The sequence below is a fragment of the Callospermophilus lateralis genome, chromosome 10 (assembly GCF_048772815.1).
Source record: "Callospermophilus lateralis isolate mCalLat2 chromosome 10, mCalLat2.hap1, whole genome shotgun sequence".
Classification (NCBI taxonomy): domain Eukaryota; kingdom Metazoa; phylum Chordata; class Mammalia; order Rodentia; family Sciuridae; genus Callospermophilus; species Callospermophilus lateralis.
This window is the reverse complement of record NC_135314.1, coordinates 10,023,007-10,050,621: the sequence shown is the minus strand read 5'-3', so window position 1 is coordinate 10,050,621 and position 27,615 is coordinate 10,023,007. Positions and strand designations below refer to the sequence as shown.

Here is a 27,615-nt window from a genome sequence, read left to right as displayed (position 1 = left end):
CGTGACCTGCGCCCCCTCGTCGGGGAGGGGGCCTTAGGTAGGCGCGCCAGGGCAGCGGGCTAAGGGCGGAGAACAAGTGGCAGGCCCGCGCACCCGAGCAAGAACGCTTCCGGCAGCCCGGCGCGCCGCCGTGCGCTGGGGCAGCCCGGGTCCGGCTTGGACACCGCCTTCCGCAGGGAAGGTCCCTCGCGCCGGGGAGTCGGGGCGAGAGGCGCGCGCAAGGACGAGGCCGCACCGCAGCGCACGCGCACAGCGAGCACACGCTCGCCCGCCGCCCAGGATGAGACGGAAGGCATGGAAAGTTCCAGCCCATTCGAGAGCCGTAGGTAGAAGGAGCGGCCTGCGGAGGCGGGGCCACGCAGGGGGAGGCGGCGAGGAGGTTTGCCGCTTCCGCGAACCGCTCTGGACAGCGCCCAAGGGGCCGTGCCCGCACAGCAGCCGTGAGGCCCGGGGGCCCCGGCCCGTGGGCGCCGCGCAAAGAGGGGCTGTGGGGGCGGCGGGCGGGCGGGAGGGGCGGGGTGCCGGCCGCGCGGGGGCGTGGCGCGCCGAGGGGGCGTGGCGCGCCGTCTGCGCAGCTGCCAGCGCCTTTAAGCCCGGGCTCGCGCGGCCGGAGCGTGCTTTCGCCGCCCGGGAGCCGTTCGGCCCAACCACCAGTACTTCCCTGCCAGGTTCCCCTTCAGGTCCCCGCCCCTCCGCGTCCCGGGACCCGGCTCGGTTCGGAGCCGCGCACCTAGTGTTCGGGCATGCCCCGCTACGAGCTGGCTTTGATCCTGAAAGCCATGCAGCGGGTGAGTGACCTTCCCTCAGAGCCCGTGTTCCCGTGCGGGGACCCCGCCGCCGCTAGGCCGCCGCCCCCCGCGTGCCGGGGTAGCGGGACTGCCGGCCTCCCAGCGCGGCCCCGGGGAGGCCGGGGAGGGAGGCGGAGGGGGCGCGCGCAGGCCCGCTCGGCCCGGCCGCGTGCACGCGGGAGGCGGGGGTGTGCCTGCGCTTGTGCGCGGCCGCGGAAGGGTCTGCTTCGCACTCGGCCGGCCGGCCGGCTCGGGGCGGGCGCCCCCTCGCCCGGCGCGCGGAGTCCATTGGAAGGTCCGCGGGAGGACACGCGCGAGCGCCCGTCATGAAGCTGCTTGTCGCCGGTCCCGCGCCCACCCCGTCCCGCCTGCCGGCCGCCGCCGCCTGCAACGTCCGCGCTCAATAAAACGTTGTTCCAAAGCGTGTTTGTTCAGTTATCTACACCACTCGCTTGTAACCGCTCTCACGCTAAAAAATCTTTTGACTTCTCTTTTTCTGACTTCAGCGACAGTCCTGCTGCGGGTGCCCTTAGCCCAGTTTCATTCATCCAAGTTGTGGCCTTGCTTGCGCCTTCCGAAGACACTTTTCTCCCCCCACTCCCCCGTTTTTGATTGATCTTGAGGGGGGGCTTTCAGGTTTGGAGGGATAAGCGAACCAGCAGCCCGTTCACTTCAGGTGATGGCGTGGCCGAGGACAGGGGCCGGCGGCGGAGGCAGCTCTTCGTCCTCCGTTCTGGGTCAGGCACTCCAGTCGTCGCTGAAATCCCCATTCTTCCGAGAATTTGGTAACGTAGTGTGTGGTGTATGCACTCCCCTCTCCCCACCAGGTATAATAAAAAACAAGAAGCGTTGGTACTTCGTCTGAATTTTGGAAACATCTTTCTACAGCGACAGGGATGTGGACACATTTTATGTTTGGATCGAGCTTTGGGTCATTTTCGAAGGGTAACTTACCGAGTTTAACTGAACCTGGGATCATCGTCTAGGCTGTATTGAAAAATTAATGATCACGGAGCATGGAGAGGTTGTTAACGAGGTATGCTTGGTCGTCAGGGAAAGGACACCAGGGCCGCTTGATCAGGTCATGAGAGTCTGTTCAGGCGTGCCATTGTATCCCCAGGCTTGGTCTCCCTGCACTTCGGAGAAGTTAAGATTGTATTGTTAAGCGTCTTGATATTCCTCTGCCTTGGCTCATTACCAGAATATAGAGCTTTAAGAGGAACAATGAAAAAAGAAAAAGACCAAATTATTAAAAAGAATATATTTACTTAAGTGGAAACTGCTTGAGCCCTCCCTATAACTGTGCTTTTTAGGCAGTGTTACTGCACCTGGGAAATGTGGTTGCTGAAATTCCTTCATTACTTTTCTTGTTTTTGGGAGGTAGCAGGTTAGGGTGTATTTGCTTATTTCATTTAATCTTATTAAAATGAAGATTCTGTGTTGTTCTTTGGTTAACATGACTTCAAGTATGTTGGTTAAATGTATTTCCTTTACCATGCTGCTTGTTTTCTTTTTTGCTCTTTTCTTTTAACACCCAGTATTCACAATTTCCAGGTGTGGAGCATAGTTTTTATTCCAGTTAGATAAGCCAAACCTGGTGTAATTTGGTTGAAACAATGATTAAATGCCTGCCTTGAAATATTTGAAGGCAGGGGACAAAAACACTTAGAAAGTAGATAATTCAGAATGCCCTATAGGAGGAGGCATTAATGACAGTAGATAAAATGTTGTAACTATGTTGAAGTTGTGTCCAGGGAATCTTTGACCTAAATAAACTAAGATTAAACAGTAACAAAAGTTTGTCACTTTTTTATTAAAAAAATTATCTTCAAGTTAGTTGTAAATGGGTAAAATAAAAACTTAAAAGGTTTTGCTTGTTTTCAATTTTAGCAAAATTAGATTCTAACCATAGGGTGACGTCTTGGGGGAAAATAACAGTAGGCTTCTTTAATGTAAAATCCACTGTGAGCTTGCACACCTTTAGCAGGCTCTGGGGAAAACTCACCTCCAATCTGAGGCAGTTTGTGCTTCTGTTGCAGAAAGGCTATTGCAGATCCTTAATTCTCAGTTGTCATATCTTTTCATGTTTTCAGATTCTGGGAAGTACACTTAACAGTGTGGTCCTTTAATATGATGGTATTTTCCTTTTCATCCTCCATATAATCCATTTATGTGTTTCAGAATTGAGGAAATATGTTAAACAACTTTTGTAGCAGATAGGGAAGACTATTTTTTTCCAGTCTTTTAGATTCCTAGAGCTGTTTTCCTGTTTCTTTTCTATGCCTGAAGAGCATGCTTGCTCTCTTTGGGGATGTTAGTCTCTCTCTCCACCCCTATTATTTTGTTCTATTTGACTTTTAGCTTCACTCCTTAAAATTGAGCTTAGAGTTTTAAAATAAAGATCCTATGTTGAGATTCTTAAAATATCTCTACTGTAGGAAAAGCACTTGTGGGAGTTCCTGTAGAAAGATACCAGGGTGTAGTCTATAGAAAAAGTACTTTTTTATTACATGATTGTGTGTTAATCAGTCACTTAGAATTTGCAATGCCATTTTTTCTCAGTTTGCAGTTGGGAGTGGATATAATAATGAGTCTTTGCTTTTGTTATATTTCCAAGTTTGTGCATTTATATAAAAGTTTTCCCAAGAAATATATTTGCAGGTACTGTTGAGCTTGTATGTGTGTATTAAAAGTTGTAATTTCTATATTCTCCCTGCTTTTACTTTAGCAGAAAAAGTAGATGAAAGGTTAGTTAAATTCTGAAATAGACAGTGAAGTACTATTGTAACACCAGGCTTTGAAAGTAATGACCAACTTTGAAAAAGAAGTTGTTTAGAAACATATTTATAGAAGAGTCTTTAGAGTAATGATTTTTGGAAGTCTTGTTACCCCTACATCAAATAGCAGCAGAAGAGTTTTATTCACTTCTGGAAAAGATGTTATTCATAGGCTATAATATGGAAGGACATAGCTGCAAAGGAAAGACCAAGGCTGCAGATTCAGGCAGTCTCATCTCAATATGAGGAAGACCTTTTCTAACAACTGAAAAAGAAAAGGATTGTAAGATGGTGAGTGCTTTCTCTGCCTCTACCTTGTCTCCTTGAAATGTGAACTTCCAGGTGAATAGGAGAGAAGGGGCCATGTGATTTGGTGGGTGAGTTCTGATTTCACAGTCACTTCTGTTGAGTCTGGGGGAAAAGATTATTGTACTTTTTCACTTAGTTAGATTTTTAAAATTGATGTTTAATTTCAGTTAGGTAAGAGTAAATTGCCCAAACATGAGTGATAAAATCACTTTACTGTGGGGAAGCCCAAAAAAGCTATAGAAAACTTTAGAACTTTTTTACATCTGGGATGGGTGTAATGAGAGGAATCTTAAGGAGAAAAATCTTTGCAGTACATAAATATTCTTTCATTACTTAGTTTAGGAGCACTTTAATTATCATGTCTTATTCTGTTGGCTCAGAAGATGATCACAGTTGGCGTAGTTAGACTTGTGAAAGCCCTATGAAAATATTTTCCCTGAAATCATCTCATCATTCAGGAATTTTTATATGAGAATAGTTTAATAACTAGCTCAATTGCTAAATTAGTGCATGCAAGTACCATAAAATACTGTATATATAATCTTTTTGTATGTTTCAAATAGGAATAAAGAAGTAGGTAGCTGTTTTGGAGATGTTAAGGTTTTTCATTAAATAATATTTTTAGGTTTAATACTTCCCATTTAGTTTTAAGTTGATTGAAAAGATTGTTTTAAGATAACTCACTAAAAGTAGTTTGTAGAGTTTTATGATACAATCTGAATTTAAATTCCTAGTTTCTAAAATGAAGAAAGCAGTAGGTGTTTTAGTTGTCCTGTGAAGAGATTGTCTTGTTTTTTCTTCACTTAGGTCTTTTTTATTGTTATTATTTATTTTTTATTAGAAAACCTCAATAAAATTTTGTATTTGTTCTAGAGTTGTTGTCCTACTTAGGATATTCTGGAATACCTATAAACCATTTGCATTCTAGATTTTTTTGAAGATATAGAGTGCTAATGAACTCGTGTGGGACTGGCCAACCCTGTATCATTGTAGCTTGGCTTGCTTGACAACATTCTCTAACTAGGAAATACTGTAATTTCTGCTGTTCTTGGGAGACTTGACTTAAATTCATATGGAAACATGTCATATAATCATTTTTTCCCTCTTGGGCCCTCTCTCAGCAGCAGCTTAGCTTGTATTTTTAATAATTGCTTTGTCTGTTTGAAATGAGACAAGTTAAAATAGTTTTTCAGTAGTGAAAGGTGTGAACTTGGTGGGCAATGTTATGCTTTCATCTGGTATTAAAGTTTTCTTGGGTTACAGCCTATTGCCGCAGCAAGTGATTGAAGAAGGAGTCCTGTTCTGCCCCTGAGCTACAGCTAAGTTTCAAGGAGTGGCTTGGGGGTAAGGAGTCCTTCCTCACCAGATATGGTTTGTATGTGTGAAGAATGCAGAAGTTGACAATTCTGCCCTAATTAAAAAAAAAAAAAAATTATGACTTGCATATTCAATACTGATATTTATAGGTTTTTAAAGTCTACTTATGTCTACTATTTTTATGCAGGCTGCCATTGAATCGTTTTATTTATTTATTTTTAAAGATTATATAAATTACTTTAAATGTTTAAAAACAATGAGGGCTAAATTCTAAAGTAATGTTTTTCATCTGGTATCATTACTATGTTCATAATATAGGAATAGCTCATCTGAAAGAAATACCAAATACAGAAATTTGACTTAACATCACAATGGAAGGAAGGGTAGAGGGAGAATGGTATATTGTATGATTATTCATATGTATAAAAATCTGTTTGCCATTTATTTAATTATCTTTTGCTAGTTTACATTATTGGCTTTGTGTTAGAATTTGTTTCTAATATTCTCACAGGTTTTTATCTTTTCGAGATAAGGAGTACCTCCTTTCAGTACTTACTTTAAGAAGACAGGGGCAGTATTCATTTTTTTAAAAAAAATATTTTGTCAGTGGACCTCTATTTTGCTTATTTGTATGCGGTGCTTAGAATCGAACCCAGTGCCTCACACATGATAGGCAGGCGTTCTGCCACTGAGCTACAACCCTAGCCCCTGAGAAGGCAGTATTCTTAAACTAACATGTCTATTAACACATAGTTGTCTCATGCTTAGGGGATCAAACTTGAGAACTTTAGTCAAATGGAAGTGGTAAGTTATCAATTTATCTGTAAGAAAATCTCTTGTTAGAAGTTTGGAAAAGCATAGTCTTATCCTTGTTGCTGCTTCTAACTTAAGAGTAGGGGCTGGCAGATGAGCCCACAGGCCAGATCTGCTCTGACAACTGTATTTTTATAGCCTATAAGCAAAAAAAGGACTTTACAATTGAATAGTTGGGGGGAAAAAAACCAAAAAACAGAATATTATTTTATAGTCGTGTGGAAATGAAGTTGTATTGGAACATAATTCTGTCCCTTTTGTTTGTTGTCTGTCCCTTTACAGGAGAAATGTGCTGGCTACTGATTCAGTATGTACAGACAAATTTCCAGATTCACCATTTCTCTTTGACTTTTTTATGATATTGTTTTCTGACATTTCTCCTTTGATCCCTTCCTTTCTTTTTATGTACTATACCTTTGGCATCATGTGGATGATTTGTTATATTCATAACAAGCTGACAACTCTGGCATTGCCTCTCTGTGTTGGTCATAGCCTCCAGGATACTATACTCATTGTGGTTCAAAACTTAGTGAGTTGCCTTCCCCAAAGCTTGCCTGTTGGTGTTTAACTTATTTCTATTTATTGCTACTGTGCCTTCTGTCATTTGGGACTGAACAAATCTACTTTTTATTATTCACAATCTCATGTAGTCTCCTCTGCCTTAGTTGAGTTGTTCATGTTTCTTTTGCAGTTTCTTAGCTGGTCACTTCAATCCTACCCCTAAGGGGAGAATAGTTAATACTTGCAAGTACACATATTAGAGTGCAAACACACTGTTCTTGAGATATTTTAAAAGAATTAAACTGTGTTTTTAACAAGGAAATAATATAAAGTATAGTAATGGATTTCTGATCTCCATACTAGTTGATTATGTGAACACTATTACTGAATTACATCACACATCTTTTCTCGGACATTTCAAATGAAGTCTGACGTCCATGGCCACCTTTGAAATGACTGACCTATTTTTGTAATCTCATAATTGAGTTTCTTACATTCTTTATTCCATATTCAAATAAACAGAGCTGCTATGGATTCCTGTGTATACAACATTCTCTTTGATTTTCTTTGGTGTCTATACCACACTTCTTTTCCGGAATGCCTTCCTTTCCACATCACTCCATCGTCGCTATGAAAAACCTCCTCAAGCTCATTTTAACTTGATACCTTAAACATCAAGGATTTGCACCATTAATAGTATAGAACATGGGGGCTGGGTTGTGGCTCAGTGGGAGAGCGCTTGCCTCGAATGTGCAAGGCTCTGGGTTCGATCCCCAGCACCACATAAATAAATTAAAAAAAAAAAAAAAGAGGTGTTCAATTACAATTAAAAAATAAATATTTTTTAAAAAGTAGTATAGAACATGATCTTTCCTTTGATCATAGTTTTTCTGTCTCATTACATGGTCATTTTCTACTTTTAACAGTTAATTGGTGAATGTATTTTACCTCCTTTGCTAGATAACAGTCTCAAGGGTCACTTCTGTTTTTATTTCTGTCTTCTGCTATGTTTTGTGCATGTTAGATGCTCCCTGAGCTGCTTCAAGGAGATTATGACTTGATTTCTTTAAAACAGTTTTTTGATATGATACAGTATACTGAGCTGTGCCAGTAGGTTGCTTTCAAGTCAATGTGTTTTCCATGGACAGGGTAAGTTGAATGCTTCCCAGAAGTTGGGTTGATTTCCAAGGCTTTTGTGGCAGGTAATCTTGATTTTTGTAATTATTTGAGTATTGTGTGAACTGATGAAGTGAGTGCAAAGAATCCAAGTTGGATTCTTTGGAAAGACTTGATAAAAGGTGAGTCACTGAAATAATGGTTGTAGAATTAGATGTGACTGAAATGTTTAGGAGGAAGAGTTGTAATAGTCTAAGATTCTGTGTAGATTGCTTATAAGGATCTCTTAAAGCCTTTTACTGTAATGAGACTGAAGCTGTAGATTATACCTTTATATGGATGAGGCTTAGATCAAACAGAAGGAATTTCAAACCTTCCATACCATTTCCCAATGATCTTGGCCCCCATGTTAAGGTTGGTTCCGTTAAATAAAATATTTAAGGAATGAGTGAGGTGTGTGGGTGTGTGTGTGTGTGTGTGTGTGTGTATAATTGGATAAGATTGTTTGGGTATGAAGACTTCTGCTTCAGTATGTGCTCTGATATTGTTTTCTAAATGAATAAAAAAACATGAAATCCCAAATGAAGATACTGGATGTATTGGGGTAGAATAAATGGAAATGATGGGAGAGCATCAGGAGCATTAGAAGCAGGTAGACCTGTTTTTGGATTCTAGCACCTGCTTGCTAGGGATCTGAACCATTTTGGACCCTTAGTTTCTCATCTGTTAAGTGAGGGTAATCCTTACCTTGGAGAGCCTGTGAAGATAAAGTAATGTGACCTTGGAGGTAGTGGGTGTTCAGTATGACAATAGAGTAGCTTTGTGATCTTGGGTAAGTTACTGAATTTCATTGCCTAGTTTTTCAGTATTCCTTTACTGATGAGACTTAAAATATGAATTTACTATATGCAAGTATATTTTATCATAATCCTAGATTGAATCAAACCTGAAACATTTGCTCAGTTTATATTCGAATTTGATGGTGCTTTCTGTTCCACTCTAGTCAGTTATTGCATGTGTGGGACTGGTCTCATTAACTCAGAAAAGAGTTAAATCTTTCTACTCCTCCTAGAATTCTAGATTTTATAGGGAATGTGGTTTTTTAAGATGATGGCAATTTATTTCAAAACTATATAAAAACCATGGGCCAAATGAAATGTTTCTGAGTCTCATATAGCTCTCATTTTATAATTTCTGACTGACTTGGCTTTAGGATGACATTTAAACTTCTTAAGCATTTATATTGACAAAGTTCACCTTTTTAATTGGTCATTGGTTTACAGTGGGGCTCAGTAGCTGGGTGCAGTGGCGATGCCTGTAATCTCAGCAGCTCTTGAGATTCAAAGCCAGCCTCAGCAAAAGCGATGCACTAAGCAACTCAGTGAGACTATGTCTCTAAATAAAATATAAAATAGGGCTGGGGATGTGGCTCAGTGGTTGAGTGCTCCTGAGTTCAATCCTGGGTATCCCCCACTCCCCCAAGTAGGGCTCAGTAAATGGGTAAGTTTGTTCAGTTCTTTAAACTAATAGCAATCTTTGTATGCCTGTCATCCCAACAACTCCTGAGGCTGAGGCAGGAGGATTACAAGTTTGAGGGCAGCTTCAGTAACTTAGCAAAGCCTAAGCAATTTAGTGAAACCCTCTCTCAAAATAAATAAAAAAGGGCTGGGTTCAATCTCCAGTACCAAAACAAAACAACAAAACATAAGTAATAGCAATCTCTAGTTTCCAACTGTTGGACATATGTCTGCATAAATGGCTAAAGTATAAGTAGATGCTTCAGTATTGCATATTATTGGAAGTGGGACATGACTTTATAAACTGTCAGAAATTGATATTCACAATCCTTTGAATGTCTCAGTGGTTGCTTATTTTAAGCATGCATTAGTACAATTTGATTTGTACTTCTTGTATTAACCTTGTAGAGGTTTGAAATACTGCTTCTAGGCAAAGATAGGTTTGTCTAAAAAATGACATTTTTATCCTCAGGGTTTATCTGTGACATTTACAATAGTTTCTAATACTTGTGATCTTGGAATATAGTATTACTGTGGGACAAAAAAATTTAGATGGTTTCCTAATCAAGAATATAAAATTAAGGGGATGATAATAAGTTTTTTGTTTTATCATGTTTCCATAGAGAAACCAAGTTATTATCTCTACTAAATCTTTGTTCTCTTCCCTTCCTGGCTCCCACTTCAGACACTTAACATCAATTGCAAATTAAAACTCTCAGATCCATGTTGTTCTTAACATATCTTTTGGCACATGATTCAATTAAATTGTTTTGCCTCAGCCACTTTTATGCGGCATTGCAGTGCCCCAGTTAAGGGAGTCCTTTACTCCCTTTGGCAGCACCTCAGTAGAGGTTGGCGTAGATAAGATCTTAAAAATGAAATTGGAAGTGAAAGCATAACTTAACAAAACTTTCCGGACTGGAATCTTCAGTGACCATAAATAAGGCACTGACTCCAGCTGTATTCATAATCTATAACACCATGCCCCTATAACTTTCTAGGTTCAATTCAGGGCTTTTGTCTCAGAATAGAGAATTACTGATTTTGTCTTAGCTTTTAAGATGTTTTCCTTGACACCTAGCCTGGCTATTAAATGCTTTAATTTTGTTGAGTGAAGAAACTAAGTGCACCTCTCACAGTCAGATTGCTGTGGATGTAATCCAGTTTGAGAATATTCTCATAATGATCAGAAATGCAGTGCTGTGCTTACTTGGGTTTCAGTGGCTGGAACAAGGCTCCAATGGGAGCTATGTACAGTCCTTGTTTCTGTTGCAATATTACAGCATTGCTGTCCCTAGTGTTCTTTTTTCAGTTTGTATTCAGAAGTCTTATGTGTTAGTTAGGAATGTAAAGTGTCTGTTCAGTACACGGTTTTGATTCACTTAAAGTGAGTTTCTAATAGAGAAAAGCTAAATAGAGGGTAGGGTCTTTGGCAGACATTTTGTAGGATAGGTGTACTTAAGTTGTTTTCTTTTCTTTTTTTTTTTTTAATTCAGATTTTTTTTTTTTATACCTTTGTTTTTATTTATTTATTTTTATGTGGTGCTGAGGATCGAACCCAGGGTTTCACATGTGCTAGGCGAGCGCTCTACCGCTGAGCCACAACCCTGGTCCCAATTTTGTTTTCTTTTTAAATTGCTTAACTAGATGGCCTAGTCATAGGTTGTTTTGATTGTCATTCTTTCATTGGTGTACTGGTTGCCTTCTGTTTTATTGGTAGTCATGAGAAAGTGTTTGCATGAAGTATGTTACCTTTAAACTTTGACAGCCAAATTTTCATCTGAGTCAGTTGAAGCCAGCAAACTCTGGTAGCAACCAAACTCTGGCCTCACATGAGAGCATTCTTATGTGTGGACTAAGTATGTTTTTGTAAATGCAGGTTGTGTGTAGGAGAAAATGGAGAAAATAACTTTCTCCTAATGTAATTTTTTCTTTTAAAATATTTCATCTAATTAGGATATAATCCCTGGAAGATACTTGTAATTTTCAAGATCTCCTATCTTCTGATATCCAAGAAAAACATTTTTTATATCATCTACTTGTCTCAAATACAAGAGGAAACTCCAGCTGTATTCATAATCTATAACACCATGCTCCTATTTTTAATGTTAACTTTCTAGGTTCAATTCAAGGCATATTTTCTACCTTTTCTTCCAAGTACTATTAAAATTATCTTATTTGTAATCCCCACCCCCATGCCACCTTTTTAAAAAAATTTCATGAAAAATCCTGTATTCTCTAAATTTTGGAGAAAATTAGAAGGTTTTTTAATTTTTTCCAACCAAAATGATATTTCTGATTTCAAGATCTGTTTATGACTTGGTATTCTGGAAGAGTTAGAATCTGGTCTACCAGGAAGATGCTTGTGTTTACATTTTCTCCCTGTCACATGGGAAATAAGGAGAAACTATTCAGTGTAGGTTCTAGGAACAGTTTTTCTAGAAACATAAAATTGGAACCAGTAGGATGAGAACAAAAAACATAAAGGTGGACCACAAGGTTCTTCAGACCAGCTGTTTTACCTCTGTAAACCTTATAGTTGTTAGTGCCACTCTTATACCCTTCCTCAATGCCTAATACCTAGGCTTAGTGATTGATTGAAGCAGGGGTTATATATGTGTGTGAATATGTATTTAAGATAGATAGATATTTTGCCCTCTGTTTGAATTCTGAGTATCTTAATGGTTAGATAATATGATTTCTATTCCAAGATTTCTTTTTTCCAAATGAAAAAAAGCAGAAAGGGCCACACAATTCAAAGTGGCCAAGTCAGGATTCTACGGCAGTATCAAGGTGGTCATGTCTTTGAACACTGCATCTGTTAAAGTATAGGTTGAAGTCCCTTTAAACTAAAGGAAATGTTTTCAGTGTTGACTAGGTGCTAGTACTGCTTTGTGTTTCGGGAATATAGTGGTAAATAAGACAAAAGTTCCAGCGTTTTGGTATGTGTTTTCTAGTAAGAGAGACATACCAGCAAATGCCATGAAGGAAACCAAAGTGTAGGATAAAGGGACAGAATGTGGAAAGTTCCAATTTAGTTAGATAGTTAGGGCGTCTGACATTTATCTATATCTATTTATAAAAAATCTTCCAGTAGCTTTACCTGAAAGAATCCATAGTGCACAGATAGCAATAATTTAGTGCTTAATTTTTTTTCCATAGAACTTTAGTAATCTATCTTGCTGATGTTGTTTTGAGGTACATGTTTTTCCCATTTTATAGAAGGAAAAATAGGCATACATAAAAGCAAATAATTTAATGACTCTCCATATTGTACCCATCACTCAGCTCCAATAGTTAGTCAACATTTTACCAATATTACTGCATCTCCACACTGTTTAAAGAACAGTTCCATTAATACGTTTATGTTTTATGCTTTTTGCCTAGATCACTGATTGTTAGAATTTACCTATTTAAACTTTTTTTTTTTTTTTATCTGCACTATTTGAGTTAGTCATCTTGATGTGCCTTTCTTGGGAATAAGGGCCTTTCTCCCCCAATCACGACATAACAATTACACTCAAATAACATTGATAGAATAGTAGTACAAAATATTAGGTTTATTTTGAAATTTTGTTATTCTAGTAATATTTTTAGTTTTTTAAAATTAATATTCAGTCAAGGGTCATACATTTAGTTGTGGTTTATTCTCCTTTAGCAGTTCTAAAGCCTTTTAGTAACAGTAGACTTTGATACTTCTGAAAAAAGAAGAAATATTTTGAACATTTTTAATGTTTTATATTTTAAAATATTTTTCTGTAAGCAAGTAACTCACCCTATAAATAAAATGTATCTAAACTGTTTTATTCTTCATAAGTGTTTCCTGAAAAGTTAGGACAAAATAAATGCTTTATAATACCAAAAAAAAAAGACATAGCACGAGGCCCGTGTTTAGATATGGCCATCCAATCTTGAAATTTCCACTCCCCAGAACTATGAGCCAAATAAATCTCTATTCTGTACAAGTTTAAAAAAAAAAACCAAAAATACAAAAAGTGGACTCTGAAGTGTCCAGGTCCAGTATTTCTGCAGAATCCCTTGGTTAGAATTTTTCTGCAGTTACTTTCTCATTATTAAATACCAGTTAAATATCCATGACAGGAATGTTCATGGGAATGTCAGTTTGTGTGTTAAACAGTTCTTAGGTTAAGATGATAGCCACCATTGTAAACATTTCTTGTAATTAGCTATTTGTGAAGTGACAAATTTGAAACTGATTTTTTTTTTTTTTCCCCTTCTAACAATCATTCACTGACTTGAACATCCATCTCCTGGTGATTCTGAATGGGTTATTGCAGGGGTGTTTTCAAGCAAACACAGGTAGATAATTTCATATGAATATTTAGTGTATATCTAAAAGATAAGGACTTTTAAAAACAAACCACAGCTCTTTATCACACTAACCATAATTTCTTAACATCTAGTAACAATATTTAAATTTACTGAATTATCTCTCCCACAGATAGTTCAGTCTGAGTCTGAACCAGGTCACATTTTTTTCTTGATGGTCTCTTTGTAATACTTTTCTTTCCTCTCTGTGGATTTGGTTGATCATTTTTCTGGCGTTTTTTGTGTTGCTCTATTCCAGGAATTTTCCATAAACTGATAGGTAGAAATTTGGTTAGATTCCGGTTTTGTGTTTTGTTTTGCACAAGTACTTCAGTTGTCTTTGGAAATAGCATCAAATTGAGGCACATAGTCCTATCTTGTAGAAAAAGATTAACTTTTGGTGAGTATAGTTACCCATCCATTTTAAAGTTTGCCATCAACCTTAAGTGTTTTAGCGTCCATTATAATTATTACCTGAGGTTAATTATTGCAATAGAGGTTGCAAGTGTTGATTCTCATTGTATCATTTTTTTTAATGTATCATTAATTGAAATTTTTTCTGACTTTTTTTCCCTTAAAAACAAAGATACATTCTTTATCTTTACTCCAGAGAGGACTTTCTTGTACTTTAGTAATTCTTTCTCTAAAGTGTCTTCATTTTTCTCATCTGTAAATTGGGCATAATTATGCCTGCCTTTTTGGTTTTCGTGAAGATTACAGGAGCTCGTATATGTAAATATAGGGATTGGTTAATGCTAGTTTAAAGTAACTCTTTGAGGCTGAGGGTGTAGCTTAGTGGTAGAGTGTTTGCCTAGCATGTGAGGTCCTGGGTTCAATCACTAGTACCAAAATATTACTACTATTACTACTACTGCAATAATAATAATAATATTAAAAATAAAGTAACTCAGTTCTGTGGGAACACTGAACTGAAGTATAATGGAGAGCTGAAGCTGGAGAAGTTCTTCATGAGTTGCCATCAGCAGGAAGCTTGGGTCTGTGTGGAGTGAGGTAAGGGGAAGTGCTGTTGTCCTTTTGACTGTGGAAACAACCATTGACCATCAGATAAGAAACATACAGGGAAAATAGTAGTAAAAGCTGGAACACATTCCAAAATTAATAAAATGAGGGGAAATGGGTCCCATTGTGATGGGTAGGTAGAGTGGAGATGGTGGTTCTATCTACAGGTTTTTACTGTTAAAAATCTCAGAAGGCCATGAAAGATTTTTATCTGAACAAAGAAGAGGCTTCTTGCCTAGTCTGACTTTTGTCATTTCATACACCCTCAATTCCATTAAGCTACCTTGAGAGCACCTGAAATGTGCAAGATGGTATCTATAGACACTGAGAATATATCTGTGAACAGTAGAGATCAGAATCATTTAGATTCTGGCATGGAGGAGGCAGAACAAACACAAATAAGTTGGGTAGTAATATATTAGAAGGTGTTACAGAAAATAGAGCAGGAGAGGAAAAATTGAGATGGCCAGGGATATCACTTGAACAAGACCTTAAGGGACAGGAGAGCAAGCCTTCTGGGAATGGGGTGCAGAGGGTTGCCTGAATGGGAAACAGTCAGCCACAGAGGCTTGTTTGGTACGTTGTGATTGAAGGAGTGACTGGATTTTATCATAAGTGATGTTTGTAGTCTTAACTTTGTTAACATTTGCAATATAGCCTCCTTGGGTATTTTCTCTGTAAATACAACCTTTTAAAAACATTCATGGTGTTGAGTGATCTTTTATCAACTAATTGTAATATTCTTCCTCTTGGTCCATTTCTTTGAAGGTAGTATTACATTGTGATTAACGGCAGAAACAAGCTGCACAATCTTCCCTGTTTCAGTTCTCATCTGTGAAATGGTAATAATAGCTGTCCTTATCATGATTGTGATGAGGATTAAAGTAACGCACACAAAACTTAATTTAGATCCTACATGGTGTTAGTCAGGACTTAGTTCAGTAAGGCCAGGTTTGCTGATTTTTAATCTCCATTTATAAGTCATCGTCTTTGACAAATCGTTTTTTTGTAAGCAGATAATGCTGAGGATTTTGGATTCTTCCCACTAAAGTTACACAGATGTTTAGTCATTGAGATTTATGTGATAACACTGTTGTCACAGACACTGTCTCTCTTATTTCATATTTTCATTTTTCTCTAACAAAAAGGTTGTTGAAGTTTGCTTTTTTATGTATGAGCTAATAAAATCCACGTAAAAGTTAAAACTAGTAACAGTTTAACATTTGTATTTGTTCCCCCCATATCCAAAACATCTTGTTTCCTTGAAACACTTAAAAAAAAAAATCCAATGAGCCAACTTTCATATTGATACCAGGTTAAAATGAATATATCTTACGGAGTACATGAATGAAATAAACTTTTTTTTTTAAAATTTTTCTAGGTGAACATGATTTTATTTGATGAAATGGTTTAGTTAGAAATTATCCATTTCACACCCTCGTACCACATGAAACCCTGATCAAAGTAGAGGTATCCTGGTTGGTGTAGGTTTATGGGAGTATGCTACTTCTCTTGCTCCCTTTGTATTGCTATCATGGTACATGAGGAACTGGAAATCCTTGGTGCAGTTAAAAAAAACATTTGGGTCCCATTAGGGTTTCCTATACTTATGTACTTTAAAAACCTGAATAGCAAGAGTTGTAGGTATAATAGAAATATTTTCTCAGATTTAAGGGCAAACTCCTTCATTGATTAAGCACTGTTACATAGTTACTTATTGTGCTGTCTTCAGCTTCACTTGTAATTTTAAATTGGCTGGAGTTCATATCAGTTGTATTATGAAGACTTGTTTTTGCTTTTAAGTGTCATTGGTAAATCTTGTCATTCCTGGTGCTTCACATTTTTAAAGAAAGAAAGGATTGAGGATTGTCCTGTGTGTGTGTGTGTGTGTGTGTGTGTGTGTGTGTATGCTTGGTACTAAGCATCATTAAGTATTCACTTGCAATTTTCCTTTGCTGAATTTTGACTCAGGATGACAAAAGTGAAACGTGTGAAAAGTCCATAAAAATAAACTTTTTTTTTTTTTTTGGTATTTTATTAAAACACAGTGATGTAAGAAGAAGCTATTGTGAAGATAAATTTAAAATATTGTGAAGATAATTTAAAATACTGTGGGGAGAATATAGCTTTTTAATATGTAAGTAACTTGTGGAGAGCCTAATATGCCTGGCATGTAGTTGTCAGTTTAATTTGAAAGCTTCATGACTTCTGGTTCATTCCAGTTGTGGCAAGTAAAGTGACATTTACCGAGCCATTGGCCTTTTAACCCTGGGCAGTATTACAGGCTTTCTTTGTTATTCTGTATTAAGCCATTAGGAGCTAGGCAGATGATTCTTGAGCTTTATGGAGATAAATTGTTACTCAAGATCCTGTAGGTAGGTTGTGACCTTTGAAACCGGGCTTTTTGAAGTTGACTGCTTTCTAGTCTATTCTACCTGTACATCTCTGGTAGCCTACACTTATCTCCTTTAAAGAATCACAAAACCTGGTGGTAGGTAGTCAGAGCTGTTTCTATGACTGGGGGGTGAAAGCAAACCTCCAGTATTCTTATTATTTTCATTGTTTTTGATAGGTTGCACAAAGGCGATTATTATTCAGGTAGTCAGGTTTTTGAAGGTCTCTGTATAATCTATAACACTTACATTACTAGTTGGTATTATGAATATTTTTCATTTGATCAGTGTAGGAGCAGGGCTCATTAAGTCTACTGTTGGTAGTGCTAGGCTGGACTTCTTCAGTTTCAGAGTGAGTGCTTATAAACTGACCCCAAAGCTAAAGATAGTTGTTTGGTCACTTTGGGGCTGACCATATTCAACTCTTTGTTAGCCCACATGTGTCAATGAATTTATTATGATGTGGAACCTGAGTTCAGGGATCATTTTCCTGTTCTCTTTTTGGTTTTTCTTTTTTGATAGTGACCATACATCCTGAATTTTATAGATTGTTCTAAACTAATATGCTGATTTGGTAGATAAATAACGTAGTCACCTAGATGGCAGGAGAGAGAATTGATCATCATAGCCAATTAAATTTTTGGTAATCATCTTTTCATTTCACTAAAGGAATTTATAGCTGATTTAAATTAGGTCTTAAAAAACTCTTTCTAGTTGAGCAAACAAAACAGATATTTATATGTACTTTTTCTCTTTGAAATTAATTCTTCAATTCCTATAAATACATGACATAGTATCAATTGCATTCTAATTCTGTGCAAAACTGTTAACATTACTTTTCTGAGAAGGAAGCCTTCTCTTTAGGTGACAAATCTTTCAGAATACCTTTGTGTTTGAGGTTTGGCTAAATCTGCTCATCATCACTAGGGGACCATATCTCTATACATTCTACAAATATTACTCTTACTGTAGAAATAATTCTTTTAAAAAAATGCTGTACCAAGGAACCAATCCACTTAGCTTGTATAAATATACTTATTTTATTAGTTGTCCAACATTCTTTCTTAGGAGATTTACCTGAACTGCGAACTGTGGAAAAAATAAATAGAACATGAAGCTTTTCGTTTTTCCATGTGTATTTTTCCAAAAAATAAAGGAATTTTGAAAAGTGTTCATTAAACTTTTGTTGAAAAGAATTTTATTTCTTTAAAAGAAAAAACTTAGTAAAATCTAAGTTTTACATGGGAGTCAGGTTTAAGGAATGTGAAAATTATCTTCTGAAAGATTGAAATTTAAGGCTTTGATAATCTTAATGACTAGAGTATGAAAAAAATTGAGCTGCATTGATAATACAAAGTATTTTATTTTTCCAAAAAACTAAGTTGACTTGTTTTGGGTTCTGTTTTTTCCTTTCCCACTCTTCAGCAGGTACTGGTCTGTGGATGTATTTTTGTTTGAACTGGAAAAATCTAAAAGCCACAAGCTGGTGTGGTGTCCATTGAGGAAATCTGTCAGCAGTAGCTTTTGAAGGGTTGAAGAGGCATAAGCAGAAAGAGTTGAACTCACTTTTGGCCCCTCCTTGTTTCCCTCCTTGTGGGCAGAACATATCTAGGGAAGTTGGGGGACAGTCCTTGCATGGGAATTTCAACTAGTCTTTGAGTTGAATATGGCTTAGTGCATAAATCATATTTGACAGCAAGGAACAGTGTTATTGATATAGTAGCATTGCTTCCTAGAGATGGAGGAAGGAAGTGCTTGCTTTGTTCCTGAGCACTTTGCCTCTGAACAAATAAGCTGTTGCAGCAGCTATTGACAGACTCAATTCTGTTCCACATCCAAACACTGAAAGTCACTGGATTGGTTTCTTTCCCTTATTGGGGAACTTGTGGTACTATCAGCTGCTGCTACTGAGAAGAATAGTACCCAAAAGAAGGTCTTCTGACCTCCTTTGAACTAAGTTTATCTGTAAATGTTGAACAAGTGACAGGGAGATGGTTTGGATTTTGGGTAACAGAGAGATCTTCATCAAAGGATTTCATAACTGCCAACAATGATTTTCATTGTAAATGAAAAGTAGCTGTCCTTTCCACTGAAGCATTTAAAATGTACCCTTTTAAATAAACTACATTTGTCATAGATTTATTTAAGTGATAATTCCTAAATGATTTCAAAGTATTTGTTTACAAACTTGAAAGCTTTTGGGGCTGGGGAAGATGGTGGTAAAACATGACACAATTTCAGGAACTGCAGGTATGAAGTGATACAAATCCCAACTTTATTATTTACCTTTGGCAATTCTATTTATGCCATCCAGTGACTCTGACAGAGGCAGGATTTTTAATCGATTTTCTTAGCATAATTATTATACTGCTTTGTGTTTAAAAAAAAAAAAAGGGGATAAAGATGGGATTAACTTTTTTAATTTTGGCAGCTTTATGAATTAGACATAATAACCTAATTTGGTGGGGTATTATTAGTCTTTTTTAGACATTGTGCCTAGCTTCTTGCTGGTGGGAACTGTGTTTTTAAGTTTTTTAATATTGTGGGTATTTGGGGGTTTTTTTGTTTGGTTTTGTTTTGGTGGCAGGAGCTGAACCCAGAAGTGCTCTACTACTGAGCTGCATCCCCAGCCCTTTTAATTTTTTTTATTTTGAAATAAATTGCTGGCCTAGAACTTGCAATCCTTCTGCCTCAGCCTCCTGAGTATCTGGGATTTACAGGCATGGGCCACCGTGCCTGGCTCTGGTCTGTTTTGAACAGTTTGGAAAAGAGATGGCCTCATTTATGGGATTTAAGTTTTCTGTTGGATTTAAAAAGAAAATGCCTAAATTCATCATAAAGCAACAACATTTATCCTGATGTTGCTTCAGGAACGAGGAGAAATCACTTAGAAGTTAACATATGGAGGTGTTAGGTTGAATGGTAATTTTTTTTTTTTAAGTTAAAATATCTTTGAAGAATTAGAATTTGTCTCTTTACCAGGGGAAAACCACTAAACTCAAACTTGATTTAGGTGAATTTAAATTCTGTTTTGCAGAATGGTTACAGAATGGATATCTAAATCCAGGACTGACAGATATCAGAAGGACTTATTGAAGTTGATTTATTTAATGATTAACAAATGTGTTTTGTTCAGGTTTGGAAGATAAATAATCCAGTTATTCAGTCTTCCAGAAAACTTTTTCTCCTCCCCCCTCCCCCTGATTTCTATACCCTTCAACAAAAAGGCATTAAAAGGAAGAAATGCTTGAGAGTGCTCTACAAAACTAAAACTTGAGTCTGTGCCTTTGTATGACTCAGAAGGTCTCTTGGAAATATTGCCTGAAGAAAAGAAAGGGAAGGAAATTACCTCTTTTAAAGTTCTTTTTGTTTTCCAACAACTTCTCACTAGAGGAAAGAATAAAATGTTAGGCTTGTTTTGTCAGTTGTATGTTTCCAGTTTTTTTCTGTGTGGAGTATCTTGTTTCCCTTTAGGTGTTTTCAAGTTCCAGGTTATTATATGATAACTGTATACATTTACAGTTTGCACAAACTGAGTAGTACTTGGTTTTATGTGTTTAAATTCTCTGGAGGAGATAGATACTCACTAGCAAATACATTTGCTGTTCTATTCAGGACCCTAACTGGCCAAAAAGTTAGTCCCAAATATTCTTGAGATTCACAGTATTTGAAGATTCTGTTTGGTACCCTTATTATAGTAATTAGTACTCCCTTCTCTTTAGGGTGCTTTATGATTTCCATTACTGTTCCAAGCTGAGACTGCTACAGTAAGACAAGAAAGGACAATGTGATACAAAGTTACTTGCTGGAGAAGTTAGACCACTTAGTTACGAGATGGATGAATTTTTGTTTTTAGTTAAAATGATGAATATTCACACTTTTAGTATTAGTTGTGATAGTATAGACCGATCCTTGCTGTGGAACTAAAGTGTGTTTTTAAAGTTTTTGTTTCTTTTTATAAAAAAATGTCTTGTTGCGCCGTGTTTGCTCGACTGAAAGTTTCCTCATCCCTTGGTGAGACCCTCCTCTAATTCAATCTTTGTCTTTTGTCTTTGCTGCCTTGCAGGGTTGGTACAGTAGGCTTCACTAGACTTAGCTGCAACTCAGAATTTCTCCTCCAGCACCTGAGTAAATGCTGATGGTCTTGTGGAGTGTGGATTAAAAGTACGAGCTAAGTTCTCAAATCCCAATTAAGAAGCGGAGGAAAATTTAAACTGTCTCCTTCAAAGTTTATCACAACCACCACCATCAAGACAGCAAACCAAAGGACAAAGACTTTGACCTGCTGTGTTGCTCTGTATAGTCCAGTTCACGTATGGTTTACAGACTTGGCTGAGGTTACTAATAAGTAAATAAAAAGTTGGACACTTCTGTCATTTGGACGCTTTTATTCACGAGTTACCAGAATGAGGGCTGTTCTGGAGACAGCAGACATTGCCATAGTGGCCCTGTATTTTATCCTGGTGATGTGCATTGGTTTTTTTGCCATGTGGAAATCTAATAGAAGCACCGTGAGTGGATACTTCCTGGCGGGGCGCTCTATGACCTGGGTAGCAATTGGTGCCTCTCTGTTTGTGAGCAATATTGGGAGTGAGCACTTCATTGGGCTGGCAGGATCTGGAGCTGCAAGTGGATTTGCAGTGGGCGCATGGGAATTCAATGCCTTACTGCTTTTGCAACTTTTGGGATGGGTTTTCATCCCAATTTACATCCGGTCGGGGGTATACACCATGCCTGAATACTTGTCCAAGCGATTTGGTGGCCATAGGATTCAGGTCTATTTTGCAGCCCTGTCTCTGATTCTCTATATCTTCACCAAGCTCTCAGTGGATCTATATTCGGGTGCCCTCTTTATCCAGGAGTCTTTGGGTTGGAACCTCTATGTTTCTGTCATCCTGCTCATTGGTATGACTGCTTTACTGACTGTCACCGGAGGCCTTGTTGCAGTGATCTACACAGACACTCTGCAGGCTCTGCTCATGATTGTGGGGGCACTCACACTTATGATTATTAGCATGATGGAGATTGGTGGGTTTGAGGAAGTTAAGAGAAGGTACATGTTGGCCTCACCTAATATCCCTTCCATCTTATTGACATACAACCTATCAAACACAAATTCTTGTAACGTCTACCCTAAGAAAGAAGCCCTAAAAATGTTGCGGGATCCAACAGATGAAGATGTTCCATGGCCCGGATTCATCCTTGGGCAGACCCCAGCCTCAGTGTGGTACTGGTGTGCTGACCAAGTCATCGTACAAAGGGTCCTAGCAGCCAAAAACATTGCTCACGCCAAAGGCTCTACTCTTATGGCTGGCTTCTTGAAGCTTCTGCCAATGTTTATCATAGTTGTCCCAGGAATGATTTCCAGGATACTGTTTACTGATGATATAGCTTGCATCAACCCAGAGCACTGCATGCAAGTGTGTGGAAGCCGAGCTGGGTGCTCCAATATTGCTTACCCACGCCTGGTGATGAAGCTTGTTCCTGTGGGCCTTCGGGGGTTGATGATGGCTGTGATGATTGCAGCTCTAATGAGTGACTTGGACTCTATATTTAACAGTGCCAGTACTATATTCACTCTTGATGTGTACAAACTCATCCGCAAGAGTGCAAGCTCCCGGGAACTAATGATTGTGGGGAGGATATTTGTGGCTTTTATGGTGGTGATCAGCATAGCATGGGTACCAATCATTGTGGAGATGCAAGGTGGCCAGATGTACCTTTACATTCAGGAGGTAGCAGATTACCTGACCCCCCCAGTGGCGGCCCTGTTCCTTTTGGCGATTTTCTGGAAGCGCTGCAATGAACAAGGGGCTTTCTATGGTGGAATGGCTGGCTTTGTTCTTGGAGCAGTCCGTTTGATACTGGCCTTTGCCTACCGTGCCCCGGAGTGTGACCAACCTGATAATAGACCAGGCTTCATCAAAGACATCCATTATATGTATGTGGCCACGGCATTGTTTTGGGTCACAGGACTCATTACTGTAATTGTCAGCCTTCTCACGCCACCTCCCACAAAGGAACAGATTCGCACCACCACCTTTTGGTCTAAGAAGAACCTGGTGACAAAGGAAAGCTGCTCTCAGAAAGATGAACCATACAAAATGCAGGAGAAGAGCATTCTGCGATGCAGTGAGAACAGTGAGGCCATCATCCATGTCATTCCCAATGGGAAATCTGAAGATAGTATTAAGGGCCTTCAGCCTGAAGATGTCAATCTTTTGGTGACCTGCAGAGAGGAGGGTAACCCTGTGGCTTCCTTGGGTCATTCAGAGGCAGAAACACCGGTAGATACTTATTCCAATGGGCAAGCGGCTCTCATGGGTGAGAAAGAGAGAAAGAAAGAAACAGAGGAAAGAAGCCGGTACTGGAAGTTCATAGACTGGTTTTGTGGCTTTAAAAGTAAGAGCATCAGCAAGAGGAGTCTCAGAGACTTGATGGAGGAGGAGGCTGTCTGTTTACAAATGTTAGAAGAGACTCCACAAGTTAAAGTCATACTAAATATTGGACTTTTTGCTGTGTGTTCTCTTGGAATTTTCATGTTTGTTTATTTCTCCATTTGAACTTAAGGATATGATGAGACATTTAACTTAATACTGGTCTTTGGAAAAAAATTATGTAACTGTTGCATCTCTCAGGCATTGTTTACGCTGTAGGTTTTAGCCAAATTTTACTTAGCAGAAAATCATCTATTTGCAAGACTTTATTTTCCCAGACATGGATTAAAGTAAATCTTCAACTTTTAAATGAAGCAAAACAGACTGAAAAGTTAAAAAATGTGGTTTAAAAATTTCCATACCAAAGTAAAGAGAGACCAATTATTCTCAGATATCTTAGCACATAATAAATGTTAAGGTATCATGAATAAGATATTGTCTGCACTGCCAGGTCTTGGTAGACCTTAATGCTGAAGTAGAAGATTTGCTCATTTCTAAGTTTTTTCTGTCTCCGTAATTCGCACTACCATTTAAAAATACAATAACTGAATTTTACATATTGTATAATCAATTATGTTCTGAAACTCTAATGTGTGGTATGTATTTCAAGACAGGTTAGTTTGCCAGGTTAATTTTTATGTGTGACTGTGGTTTCTGATTGCCAAAAGAGAGGAAGAATGTTATTCTGTAGGTATTTTTGTACCACCTGTATGTGGAATGTTGGGGGTGTGGGTTGATCCGGTTCTTCCCCCACCTGTTTTTTCCTACTTTTCACTGAAGTTTAATGAACCACATAATGAACACCAAGTTTGTTTATAAAGGTACATATTCAAATTGTATTACTGAATGATTATGGGGGGAAGTAAAATAAATGTTACTGATGATCCCCACCTTTATTGACCAAATTAAGGTGGTTTTTATATAGTTTGAGAATTACCAGCTTCCAAGCAGTGTTTGATTAACTTTGTCAAGCAGATGATTAATCATACTTCAATGAATTTGACTTTTTTTTCCTTGTCATTTGATAACATTCTTTATTAGTTAAAAACCCAGTAGATTGAGTTGAAAGGTTTGTACAGTATCTTGAACAAACGTTTTCACTGCTTTTTGTGTTGCTGGGTTATCATGATATGGAAAATTTAATTCTGAGATCATACTGCATTCTTGATAATTTTTTTTTATTTTGTATTTTTTCCTCAAAAGATTTACCATCTGTACACAGCCTGTACATCTTGTTGTGAGCATGTAAGAATGTTTCAGTGCAAACTGGCCATTAGTACCAGAAAACTCAGAGTGCACACTTGCCATTGGTAGATTATTTGTAGGATGGATAGCATGTTTAAGAGATGCCATAAACAAGAACTTCTGGGTTTAGTACTGTACTTGTGGAGGAAATTATAGGACTTGTGTAATTATAGGATCCTTATTTTGACATGGTTTACCCAGTTGCATCATCCACAGGTGGAAATCTATTTTTCCTTAGTGAGGAAGAGGACTGATGATGTTAGAGAAGAGCTTTGCAGGGGATGTAGCTCTGTGTCCTCAGCACTGTCCTTTTTCCTCCCTGAAAAATAAGAAAACTAATTGTATCTACTTTCTTTGACTTTCTTTAAACTAATACTTTTTAAATTGCATGATTTTTATTAAGCTTCTATTCTTTAGGAAAATTACTTTTATAGATACTTTCATAGATTTTGAATCAAAACTCAGTCCTGATGACTTTGAAATTTTTTAGCGTATAAACTAATTTGTTTTTGATGGACTTGATTAGTCCAAAGTTGATTTCAGAAATTATCAGGTATAATGTCTTCCCATCATCAGGAAGCTTTTTGATGGACTGAGTCTGTAGGTGAAAAAGTAATTCATGTATGAATAGCATGTATTTCTAAAGCGCTTAAGAGTGCCTTGTAGAATTTTTTTTTCCTTCAATTTCATTCTTAAGGTTTATCTGGGGATCAGATAGATAGGGACCATCCTTTCCTTGTATGGAGGTTGAGGCTGTGACATGTTCAAGGTTAGAAAATCTATTTCAGAAGAACAGAAATCCGGTCTCCAAATCTGGACTCTACATTTGTCAAGACAAATGATTTGTCCATGGTTTGTGCTTTTCCTAAAGTAAGTGTTCTTCCTTTGGGACAACCTTTTGGTATTTGGAAAAGTAATAGGATCTTGGGTTTTCCAAATTGGCATTAAGCTGTACGAATTAACATTTTCTTTGAACATACTGCTGTGTAACTCAGCAGTGAGAATTGACACATTGGCTGGGTAGCCTTCCTATTGCTTCTATTTATTTATCAATAAGTGAATAGGAGGTATTTATGTAGATCCCCACCCTTGATTTCATGTTGGGTCCTAGTGCTTTGGAGTATTCGAGCCCCGTCCCACCCCCAATCTCTGCTGTTGTCTTAGTATGATACATAGAATACATCATCTTGTGTCTGTTGGTCTATGTATAGCAGTAGGTCAAGTTTAGATTACTAATGTTTGTAAATAAAGAATGACTATTAGTGTATCCATTAGAATTCTTTACTCTTGCCAGTATAAACATCAGTTTATTTAGACTGAATTCCCTGAAGCTTTGTCCTCTTCATTGTTTCCCAGTAATAAATAATGTGCTTGAATAGGTAGGTGAATTGCTGATGGCAGCTTTATTTCAGGGGTCTAATCTTCAGTCTTCATTAGAATGATTATTCCTAGGAAATGACATATGGACTGTCTTAAGCTAGCAAAATGTTTCTGCTTTATACTGAGTAAATGAGTCATAAAAGATGACATTGGTCTTTAGACATTAATGTATATATTTTTATATTTGTTCAAGTTAAGTTTTAGAATTGACCAAGTGATATTATACTGACTAAAATAGTAGCTAACCATCAGAATGAGGTGAGAATACTGGTCTTCAAAGGTAGAGAAAAATGCCACCAAATCAGCTGCAAAATGTGTTTCCCCCGCTCTTAAATTTTTGTCTTCTCAGGCAGTCTTTGTCTCCAGATTGGATACAAAGGATTTACTACAGAGATATGCAAAAGGATAGTTTGCTTTTTTTGTGAAGCCTCTAGTTTCTCTGTCTTTTAGATTCTGTCCTGCCACCCCAAGAGGGAGGTGATCACTTTTGCCTTTAGAAAGCAGTAGCAGTGGTTCTGTGTCCTTTGACCCAAATTTAAGAGATCTGCTCTCTGGGGCTTCCTTTCCTCTTGGCTCAAAGGATCCATTGTCTTTTTACCCAGAGAGGCTGGCCAGGATCATGTAGCCAATAGCTCTTAGGAATGGCACCTCAAGCAATTAGGAAGGACCCATCACTCTGTGAAACTTTTTATTTTAAGAGTTGGGTGGGACGGTTACTCAGTCTAACCTGAAGCTAAGCAGAGGGTTAAAAGTCTTGTCTGGAGAATTATAGTCTTTATGTTTCTCCATTGGCAGTCCACAGCTTTTTTCTCTATATTGGTGCATAGATCATCTCCTCTCTTTTAATGTCATTTAATATAGAAGTTATTCTCATTATTTTCTACCAAATAAACCAGCTGTATTTTTAGCCATTAAAGGGTTAGGTCCTTCAACATTCCCACCTGGCAGTATTAGGCTTACTCATTACCTTATATTTTCCCTAACTCATTTTCATCAGAAGTGTGATGACTAGAAAGGAACCATATGGATGTCTGGTAATGACACCTCACCATTCCCTAGGTTTTGGGTTGAGAGATATGTCTAAGGCCATTCCTCTTAGATTATGTAATTGTGGAGCCTTGCCAAGACAGAATTTTCCTAAGAAATCAGGAAAACTATTAAGTAGGATATCAATAAGTACTTGGGTGATACAGATGTGGACAGTTGGTAAACTACAAACATTAGCTTAATTTATAGCCTTAGAGTCATATTCACTGCATTCTAGATCTTGAAGCATCCTGGCTATCAGCTAATTAAGCCACTCCCCTTATAAATTGGGGTATCAGTGTATAAAGATCCAGTCTGCTAACTCCTGGTTTAATGTCGAATATAATACAAATTTTTTAACATTTGAGGTTAGAATGGGATTTGATAGTGTTAACTTGTAGGCTTTAGCATTCAAGATTTCTTCATTAGCCAGGTGCTTAGGTGCTTAAGTCACTTCATAGGTTGATATTAGCCCAACGGGATTTTACAGTGGCATATTTCAAATGTGTTTGTTTTTATCTCCATACCATTCTGAGAGATTGATCTTTATTCACATTGCTTCTTTAATATTTCAACTTTCTTTCAACAAATTAATATTTTGCTCTTTGGTCAGCTTATTTCACTTTCAGGCATACTGTCTTGGTGTT

General features: G+C 38.0%; 2 protein-coding genes across 4 annotated transcripts in view; both read left to right on the top strand.

The window, feature by feature from the left end:
• The first annotated feature begins 284 nt into the window (after nucleotides 1-284).
• Nucleotides 285-24,165, top strand: Slc5a3 (solute carrier family 5 member 3). Of its 3 annotated transcripts, none has more exons than XM_076867423.1 (2): nucleotides 285-326; nucleotides 20,947-24,165. In XM_076867423.1, the coding sequence occupies exon 2, from the start codon at nucleotides 21,287-21,289 to the stop codon at nucleotides 23,441-23,443; it is 2,157 nt and encodes a 718-aa protein (XP_076723538.1). In that variant the 5' UTR covers nucleotides 285-326; nucleotides 20,947-21,286; the 3' UTR covers nucleotides 23,444-24,165. The 3 variants fall into 3 exon arrangements, with proteins under 3 accessions (XP_076723538.1, XP_076723535.1, XP_076723537.1); XM_076867420.1 differs by lacking the exon at nucleotides 285-326 and adding an exon at nucleotides 710-788; XM_076867422.1 differs by lacking the exon at nucleotides 285-326 and adding an exon at nucleotides 1,417-1,573.
• Nucleotides 700-27,615, top strand: part of Mrps6 (mitochondrial ribosomal protein S6) — a 63,236-nt gene continuing 36,320 nt past the window's right edge. Inside the window, exon 1 of the mRNA XM_076867424.1 lies at nucleotides 700-788. Within this exon, the coding sequence (XP_076723539.1) occupies nucleotides 744-788 (45 nt within the window). The 5' untranslated portion in view covers nucleotides 700-743. The remainder of the gene's footprint in view (nucleotides 789-27,615) is intronic.